We start from the raw sequence: 10,374 nt of genomic DNA, 5'->3' as shown, positions 1-10,374 counted from the left end.
TTTCCCTCCTCCTTCCCTCCAATGCTTAAATAAACCTTGTTGTTCTGCTGGTATTTTAGACTGCAGCAAAATAATCTGTCTAATCACAGACCACTAAGGTTGGAAAAGACCTTTAATGGCACACCCAGCACAGATGGAGTATCTGTTCCTCCCCAGCTGTGGAGGGAGGAACCTTACCTGGATCCTCAATGCTGAGGTTCTTCATAAACCACTGCACAATATCAGCACCTTAAAAAAAAAAAAAAGTGAAGAAAGCATTTAAACACTGAGACTACAGGGTTTGAGAGCCCTAGAGAAGGATAACATTGAGATAGATACAATAGAACTGACATGAATTTTATTCCGTTTTCTTTTTTATCTCCACTGAGGTTTCAGGGTGTTTTTCCTTCTTGTGCCATGCCGTAATTATGTAGTTATTGACAGGTACTAAGTCCCAAGAAGTATTCTGTGCGACAGGAGCCTTGATATACTTTAAGTCAGATATTACTGCAAAGGTTCGATGTAACTTTTCCCTCCCAGTTGCATCTCTCTCACCTCAGCCTACAGGGAGTTATGTTTCTGCAAGCACTAGCTAGCGAGGAGACGAAGGAGCATTCACTGGCGCCTTGCACCTGTAATGTCAGAAGCAATAATCTAAAAGTACAGAACTGAGTTATCAGTCAAAAAAAGGCAGAGGAACGTTTTGCTTATGTCAAAGACAAGCAACGTCTTGGAGAAGGAGGTGGGGTTCATTATGCCTGTAACCAAGCCACTGTTGAGCTGTCACCTGCAGCAACAGCATGGTGGGCAGGAGCAGAGAAGTGAGTCTTTAAGGTCCATCAGGTAGTTTATTAGGTTTTCAGGGCCCATCATGTAGTGCAAAGGTTGTTGCTATCTTACAAACACCATAAAGATCTCTAGGATTGATCCTCCGCATGTATACAACCTCTCTTGCTCACACAGAAATCACAGAAGCGGAAAACCTGTTGCTGTTCAGTAGAAGCTAAGGCCTTTTGTCAAAATACAACATGACAGGGCAGCAAAATTTAGTTAAACCCCACACTCAGAAAGTTAAGCTCAAAATGAAACACAATGGTGTGTACAAGCCAGCTAACATGACTTGCCCAGAGTCAAAGGCAATCAGCAAAGGCTCTGGGAGGCAATTTAGCAGGTCCAAGCCAAGTCATAGCATCTTGCAGCACAACCTAACGATGCCACGCTGGATGCAGATAAAACACCAAGTCCTTCTCAGCGTACAGTCAATTTGTTGAGAAATATTTGCATTCACATACAGTAAGCTAATAGCCCCGGTTAATACTCAGTGCTATGCTTTGTGATGTATCAGCTGAAGACAGCATACAAAAAGGAACTGAGCAACCATGTGTTTCAGGCTTACTAAACAAACCCCGGAGGATCTGACTTGCCTGGAGCACTTCTGAGTTCAGACATGGTGGGTACTTCAAGAAACAGCATAACCCACACGATGCCTGTTCCAGAAAAGGTCTGAAGAACATTTTGCTTTCCGCAGGTCCAGAGCATCCCCACGCCCTCAACAAACCTTAAATACAACAAAGGCCAGGAGTCACAAGTATGATGTGCCACAGAGAGAAAGACAACAGGCACTGCTAGTGTCCCAGGCCCCCGCAATATCTTCAAGTCTGAGTGACTCTCCCATACAGGTAAAATTCCCACTAGAAATGTGGGCTCTACTCCACGCAGAAGGGGACGACAGCTCGTGCTCCCCTGGACAACGCAAGTTGACCCACAACTCTACAAGGAGCACCAGTAAACCCTCTTCGGTCAGGCTTCAGCGGCGAGCAGGAATATGGACCTGACCTCCCTCCTCCCCCACCCAAGGCAAGTGGAACAACCTACTTGTCCTCCACAGGCAACCAGCAGAGCTCCTGAAGATCAGGGAAGCATCTGCTTTCGCTTAAATACTGGGCAAACAGATGTGACCAACAAGCAGCAGCTGGGCATTGTCTCAATCTGCCTTGTAGGTATCAATGAACCAGATACTGAAGGACTGATCTCACAAGCTTGTATGCTTAGCTCTACGGTCACTCTCCATAGCTCCCAAATCCACTTATGAGCAATTTAAGTTGCCACTATCCTATTTGAGAAGTTATACCAGCCCCCCTCCACGTTTTTTTTTTTTTTTGATAGAACTCTTTTTGGAACTTCACGGCCTAAGTTTATTAATATGCAATTTATATATCATACCTGTATTACCATTTAATGGAATTATTCTTCTTCCTTGATAGTCCCTCCTGAGTGTTTCCACAGAGGGCTGACACATTGCCTTCCTACCTCCATGTCACTAAACCATCCAAATTCTTTTAATCTCCTCTTAAGACGGTCTCTCCCTCTACTTCACCATTCAACAACTTTTCAAATTTAAGTTCCATTTCTTTGCACTGGGGTCACCAGAACTGCAGACATTACCTTGCAGAATGCCTAACCAATGCCCTTGGCAATGGTGCCAGCACTTTCCTGTCTCTACTGAAACCAGCTTGCCAGGTGCATCCTAAAGTCACATTGATTTTTTGTGAATAGTAGATTTATTCAGAAAATGATGTCTGAGGAGTCCAAGACTACCTGCTAGATGAGAACACCTCTAGTGAACAGTGCTAGCTGAACAACATATGGATAAAATGTTCAGACCCAGTAACTGTTGTTTTGACAAGTTTGTTAATAAAATATTCTGTTTTATAAACATGTATGTTCCCTTTTGCCTTTTACAAAAAGATAGAACAAAACATATGAGGTTAGAAAACCATTTCACGAACACTCAAACTGAAATGCTTCTGTATTGTTAGAAACAAAACCTCATAAAATGTTGCCTTTTTTCAAGCTAAACCAGAATCTTTCTTGGTTTTTCTATTCATCCCCCAAACTAAAAAATCCACTATTTTTCCTGATTTTGGCCTCAGATTACAAGGTTGCAGTAATCTCTTAGGCACCTTATTGCCAAGTGACATGACAGCTGATATCTGAAAATCATCTAGAGCAGCGCATTGCTTTGCTCAAGGGAGGAGAAGCACATTCTGCTTGATCCCTTTCCAGATATACAGGAATACTTAATACAGGATTAAGTCCCACTCCATTTTTACATAAACGATCATGTCCCCAGCTCTACGGCTCTTTTGGGGAATCTATTCAATTTTCATCAAACCACAATGAAAAATTCAAGTAATGCTGAAAGCTGGTTCCCCAGTCTTTCTTCCCCATTATTAAGCTTAAAAAAGAAAGGTTTAAGGGGGCAAGTAAACTCAAGGCATTGACTTGACCAGAACTCCTGTCATCAGCCACTCTGGAATACAAGCAGCACTTGAGATCAGGGATTTTAATTTGTCTCTGTTAAAAACATGAAGTCATTCCTGAATGTTGCCAAGAGCCTGGAAGATTTTCTAGCTGTTCTCCAGTTGTCCTGAGGCAGACAGATTATCTTTCTGCTGAGTTTGCTGAACCATTATTCATCACCTGCCAAGACTGATTACTCACCCTCGGGACAATGACAAGTCTTTCCTTCCTCTGTTAATTACTGTCATCATTAATAGCCATGTCACTAATTAATATTCAATCATAATGAAAACTCTTTACTGCCATCTCCCACACCACCTTCAGTTTTTAGGGTTACCATCACACATTGGCTTTGCCTCTGCTTGCAGCTGTTTCTATCACTGTGACCTACTTTTGCCCACCTAGAAATACTACTCATGCCCTTCCACAAATGAGAAAATTTGGATTTATCCATATAAGACATGGTGAAGACTTGAGTGAATCCTTTACAAGACTCTCCTCTGTCAGACCAAGACACAGATTCCTTTATCTGTAAGTTTTCCAGAAAACTTCACCTTAACCTCTCCTGTAGGTTAAACCTGACGGATGGTCCTCACATAAATCACCTTCCCAAAAAGATATTTTTTGGCTTATTTCCAGATTCCATGTTTCACAAGCTCTTTCAGAGGACACCTGAGGGAAACCCTTGACCCTGACATATCTCCACTAAACACTAACAGGGCATTTGAGATCTTCCAAAAACAAATAGTTGGGTATGTTTTCATAACAGAAAGTGTTACTGGATCCAGGTAGAGGAATGGCTCCGACTTCCTCTACGCTCCTCTCCCTACAACTACATTTCCTCTGAGTCAGTATGCTCAGTTCAAGGATAGTCAACAGCCTGTGAACATCTACTTCCTCCTCACCTATAATGAAATATATCTTTTTGCTTTAGGCTCTTCTTTGAAGCTGAAGTAGATTAAGTTACTTAATACCAACAGAATAGCTGTATTTCTATGTGCAAACAGATTCACAGCGACCATTTATCCAGCTACCTGGTCTGGAGACAGACTAGCAGTTTTATATTTCTTGCTATTTTCTCCATTTTCTGTTCGGCCTCAGTGATCCCATAATAGTAGCTAGTGTTCTCAGAAGGCCATTGCCTGTCAACATGACAAATGAGTGGCCAGCCATGAAAAGATAAATTAAAAAAAAAAGTTCACAAGGTGTGAGGCCATCAGCAAGATACAGTTAATGAGGTGAGTCACCACCACTGTTATTTGATACCTTTTCTACTCAACCTATGTTGTTCTACCTTTTCCAGAAAACCCAGGACTTACTTGGAAAATACAGAGTCATCTATAATCAGATTCACCCGTATTCCACGTGCTGTGTGAAATGGCAGACAGAATGATGTACCCTCCTCCAGCAATATCTAAAGACCTGCTGCCCGGAGCAGAGACTGTGCCGCTGGTTCTGGGCAAGGGAGCCAGGACCACCAGGGTCTGCTTGTCGTCCGGTGGGCTGGGCATGTCCCGGACAAGGCACACATATGTACATACACACACACATATATGTATACAAATAAAAAATATAAGAGTATTTCTGAAACTCCAGCAAGCACATGCATCTTTGCGTTTCTTTTTAGGCCTGATAAGACATCTGCATTTTTGCTGAATGTCCTGAGCTGGCAAGCACTGACAAGTGGAACTCCACGGTGATTTGACATGGCACGTCTTGTGTTACCCAGCTGTGGCATCAGTGACCAAGGACTAAAAGTCCATCCTTGCTCATGGGAGTTGCTAAGCTGAGCCCTGATCACTGGGTGCCATCCGGCAACTACAGCTGATGAGATGGGATGCTTTGGATCTCAGATTGTTCACAGTCTCACTGCAGTGTCACACTGCACTGACAAATACTAACACTGAAGAAAGTAAGGTCTTAAAAAATAGAAATAAATACTGTCTGATCACATCCTGAAAGAATTTGTCATATATACTGTCTACAGGAAGAGACATAAGATTGCTTGGTTATTTCCTGTCTTTTTCCAGTGTTATTGTAACCCTAATATTCTCTGAACTTATTTTAATGATTTAAAAAAATTAAATATTTTTGCATAGTAGGTTTTTTAAAATTAATTTTATGAAAGGAATACAAAAAATGTGAAATGTTCAGCTCCTTCCTAGACCTTATCTACACACTCCACAACATACTCTATGGGCAAACAAGCTATGTGCCTAGCCTCTGTTGTCGGCCACCTCCAAACTCAAGGTCCAGACAGTCTTTTGATGCAAGTGTGAAAATGTGTTCTCCTTCCTGTCACTTCATTCTTGAAAACAGATGAACCCATTTTAGTACCAAATTTTCCAGTTTTCTCCTGAACTCAGATCAATCTTTAAATATGTCTACCAGAAAAGCAAGATTGGGGGGAAAAAAAAACAAAAAAAAACCAAGCCTTCAAAATGACATACGAATACATGCATAGGGGTATGAGCAGCCACTCAAGCTGCTTTCTACCCTGCCAACCACAGCAAGCACACTATTAAATAGAAATAATGCGTTTTGGTCCCTCCCAAAACAGCATTGGGTCCTTGGTAAATCTAGGACAAAAAGGTTAATTAATTATCCACACTTTTACCAGCGGGCTTGCAAAAATAAACAAATAAACATCAGCCATGATAAAGGGCAAAACAATTTCATACAAAATTTCTCAAGGCCTCCAGCACTCCCTGCTACTATTTTTCTTACACAGAGACCCTCACTGACTCCCACAGTGATTTCAGCTAGGTTGGAAGTATAGACTCCTGCTCACAGTAGGGATTTAATTCAAAGCACCAATTTTTATGGCGGGGGGAAAAAAAATAGAAAGAAATATCTAGGTCCCTCCGTAGTATTGTGTTACAAATTTTGGGGAAGCACTTTATAGAATTTGCCTGCAATAAGCACATAAATAAATACCAATGCCAACTAAAAAAATCTCAGCAGTTGACTCAGAAAACATGGTAATTGCAGCTCTCCTCCATCAGCATGTGGTAATTGCACCACTCAGTGTCAGCAAGGAGCATCATCAAAGCTACAACAGCTTAAAGCTTCTACCAATAGCAATTTTCCTTTATACTATAATAATTTTAAATTTTGTTTGTGAATTATTAACAATCATTAGCAGCAGGAGCATTACCCCTTTTTGATCAAAGCAACCAAAGTTTCTAAGGAGTCTTTTTGTTCATTGTAACTTTTGAGTGCTTAATCTACAACTTACTTTTCTTGTAATAAAAAATTTGAAAAGATAATACTTTGCTTGAAGCAAGAATGATGCTTACTGTGAAGGTGGAATGCAGTACACGGAGCTAAGTTGCACATGAGCATTCCAGGATGATAAAACAATGACAAGGACAGAATATTTGTAAATTTAATGGGTTCAAAATCTTTGATCCTCTGCCTTTTCCTGACAACAGCGTGAGTTGTTTATCATGGTGTTTGGGCTGCTATGATATTCCAACCATTTCTTCATCCTTCCTCTGTCTCCTTTACTAAGTGTTATCTGCAGAAAGCTGTTCAGTATGCTTGCCCATTTATACCAAAAGTCGTTGTTTCAGAGATGAGTCCCACATAAATACCAATTGTTGGGTTTTGCGTGTTGCTTTTGAACTCAGGAAGCACGCTGCACCTCTGTTGCATGAGTGTCCGTATCTGTGTAAACAAAACCATATGGGAATCCCATTAAGGATTTATCAAAAGCCTATTAAAATTAACAGCTTTGGTGTTTGACTCTTGTTGTCCCTGACACCAGGCCCTAAAGCTTAAGTTAACAGCAAATATATTAATAAATTATTTCACCAAAGGGAGTAATGACCCAGACCCACGGCTGCACTGCAAGGTGTTGATAGACGCTTGTGGTGTTGGGAGAGTGGCAGAAGAAAACCTTCCATGGAGAGAGAAAATGCCACGGGCTCCTGCAGTCATGGTGGGGAAAGAAGATGAGCAGCTGAGGAAATTGGCTCAGGGAATGAAACCAGGCAGAGGGCAACACGCCGGAGTTGCAGAGCTGCTTGTGTGCCGTAACTAGGAATTGAACGGGAATTTCCAGCAACTGAGTGCTAACACACTTTGAAATAGCTTACAAAGTAATGGGCTGTGAACTCACAATATAGCCATCGGCACTGCAGTGTAAATTTGATCTTTTGTCTCCAACACGTATTTTACATGAACACACACAATCTCTCCTGCCTGCATTTTAAATATAGACAGATACAAAAGATGCAAGATGGGAGATCTGGATTCGCAAAATCCATATTCCTTCTGTACTTTCACCCTGTTAATAGCTCCTTCTTCTGAACTGCTACTTGGAGAGACTTTTGCCTTCTCATCAAGAAGATGGCCAGGCTACCAAAGTGCACGTACCCTCTCTGATGCACACCTGTACATCAGGTTTTCACTAAGGGAGGAATCAATAAATGATCAGACATGACAGCGCAGAGCTCCGTGTGGGCTAGTTTACCTAGATAACAAATTAGACCGCAAGATCTCGGAGATACCACGGCCAGAATTCTTTCACTGCCCACCTGAAAATAGCTCAGGTACCTTCACAAGGTGTGAAAACAAGCAACGGAAGACGTACCCAAAGACAGGCTTCTGGCTTGCAATACCCTCCCATCAACACCACTTCAAAGCAGGCAGCCAGCGCTGAGCAGCAGAAGGATGCCACTAGCCAAGAGCCCTGGATTTAAAATGATTGCTCTGCAGTGGTATTAGCAAGGCTGAGTTAGCAAACCTCTAAATGGACGCACAGTAAATCCCAGTGAAAGAGGTCTGCCAGCACAGCTTAAACCAGGTCCTCAACTGGAAAAAAAGTGGTACCAGCAAAAGGCCTTTTTCCGGTTGACCTGCACCTGCAAAAAGCGTTGGGTGCTGCGTCGGCCCAGCCCTCGCAGCCGACGCTCGGCGCCTTGGACTGCCAACGTACTGGCGCTTGCTCGCGCCGAGAGACGCCCAGCAGCGGTCTTACCCACAGGAGCAGCCACAATGATTTGTTTGTGCTAAACGTTTCCCCACCTGCCTTGGCAAACCTGAGCTGCTATCGGGTCTGTGCTATGTACAGAGAGGTCTGGCATCGATAAGCGTGCTGACAGACCCAAACACAGACCCAAACTCAGCCTCCCGAACTCAGAATAACCATAACCCCAGTGCAACCCCCCTGCTGCCGCGTCACTTGACTAGAATTCGACCTGCTCTAAATTAGAGCCGCACTGTGCGACCCGTGCCCAAATCTGGTTCTCTCCTCAAACGCAACCCTGAAGAAACTGCTGATACTACAAGTACGGGAGGGAATTACAACCCCCCCCAAATTAACAATTCTACACTCTGCATCATTCAAACCTCTTCCCGTTCCTCCTGTAACACCCACAGAAGATGAGCACATTGCCTGGAGAGCTATTATAAAGGTATACAAGAGGCAGGAGAATTGTACCTCGCAGCCCCAGCCTCCCAGCAGGCGACAGTAACAGCATTTCGTAGTGGCGTCCGAAGTTACCTGCTTTTACAAATCGCCGAGAACCGCGGATGTCTCAGGATGTACCTTTACACCTACAATTGATCATAGCTTTACAGTTGCTTTTCAGGCTGCTCTGCCTTTGAGTTACTCAGACTACTGAAGTGGCTCGTCGAGCTTAGCGGTTTGGCGCTCTGCCACGTAGTAGTGTTTAGACGCTGCTCCTCACGCTGTCAAAATGATTCAGCAACAAAACAGCAAGGGAAGCAACTCCAAGCACTGCTGGAATCGAGGCTTTTGAGGATTCCCGTGTCAGATCTTGTTAGGGCTGGAAGATTTTTACTGCTATGTAATTCATGCACACAGCCTTTTAAATCAAAGGCGATCCTCCTGTCATTTCAATCATTTATTAGTAATTTTAACAGCAGATTTTCTTCTCCAGGAAAGAGGAAGATTGATAAAACGTAGACGCGACTGCTGTATTTCCACGTGTGACTATCAGGTCACTTACTTCACACTGCGTCCTCATTGACGAAGCGGGTTTCAACGGCTGTCGCATCAGGGTCCTCCTTGCCCTCACCAGTGTTGTAACAGTTTCCCTGCAAAGGTGTGAATGTAACTGACTGGTGCAAGACACTGTTGACTCTTGACAAAACCCAGCCTGGTACAGCTCTCTGGAAGTAGTGCCACTGTACACACCAGCCGCTTTGTGCGCTCCGAACTCGGCCGTGTCCTGGCGAGCGCGGCAGGAACGGCCTCGGACCTCGCAACGTTTCTCAGCAGGCACAGTTTGCCTGGGCAAATTTGCACAGAACAGCCTTTTAACGCGGCAAAACACATTCTGACGCTTTTAGTGTCCAAATAGCTAAGACTCAAAATCCTCTCTGTGTAAAGCAAACGCTTTTTTTAAAGCCTGCAATACTGTGTTCTGGAAGGTCTTGGGAAGTATTTTAGTTTGTCAGAAGTTTAGGGAGAGGAGTCTTAAAAGATGTTCAGAGAACAGAGTTTCACAGGTGATTGGAGAAACTAGAACTATGTAAATACTTTAACATAAAACCTTCCTGTAAATATTAAAATAAAATTAAAAAAAAAAACATTTCACTTGTGCTCCCAAGACTTTTGTCTTTGCTTTCCAGCAATCACAACCGTTTCACATTTACATTGTCACATCCTCTGGGTCCCGCCAGTGCGCGCTGTCCAAATACAGACGGAGCCAGCCCTGCCTCTGAATTTCCTTACAGCAGCGAGCTGACCGACAGGGACGTGGGAGCGACAGTTACGTTTCGACGAGTAGCTACGCAAAGCAAATGCTGGCTTTGTAGACGTGAGCATACCTGCTGGAAACCTATTTTGGAAAGTCCCAGGGCACTGACCATGTAACAGGGACCTTTATCACATGGATTTCATGGCAAAACAACGCTTCGTAAAACGGAAATAAATGGTTCCTGGGATTACAAACATTCTCCAACTACTTTCAGATGACGTTCTCATTTAAAACACGCATTGCTCCTTCCCGCGTTTCACCTTTTGCCCGTTCTCGCTCCTCCTTGCCCCAAACCTCGGGGTCGAGTTCGCGGAGCACCAGCCCTGAGAGCGAGTGTGATGCAGAGCAGCGCTGGGGCTTT

General features: G+C 43.4%; 1 protein-coding gene across 1 annotated transcript in view; it reads right to left on the bottom strand.

Annotated features, from left to right (window-relative positions):
• The window catches only part of RGS6 (regulator of G-protein signaling 6), a 32,835-nt gene extending 23,557 nt beyond the window's left edge, over nucleotides 1–9,278 (bottom strand). The window contains exons 1-3 of the mRNA XM_010291828.1: nucleotides 9,261–9,278; nucleotides 7,824–7,842; nucleotides 178–228 (exon numbers count right to left, since the gene is read on the bottom strand). Of these exons, the coding sequence (XP_010290130.1) occupies nucleotides 178–228; nucleotides 7,824–7,842; nucleotides 9,261–9,278 (88 nt within the window). The remainder of the gene's footprint in view (nucleotides 1–177; nucleotides 229–7,823; nucleotides 7,843–9,260) is intronic.
• Between the last annotated feature and the right edge of the window lie 1,096 nt (nucleotides 9,279–10,374).

This window comes from Phaethon lepturus, unplaced genomic scaffold (assembly GCF_000687285.1).
Source record: "Phaethon lepturus isolate BGI_N335 unplaced genomic scaffold, ASM68728v1 scaffold23377, whole genome shotgun sequence".
In the NCBI taxonomy this organism is placed as follows: Eukaryota; Metazoa; Chordata; class Aves; order Phaethontiformes; family Phaethontidae; genus Phaethon; species Phaethon lepturus.
This window is presented reverse-complemented; position numbering and strand designations above follow the sequence as displayed.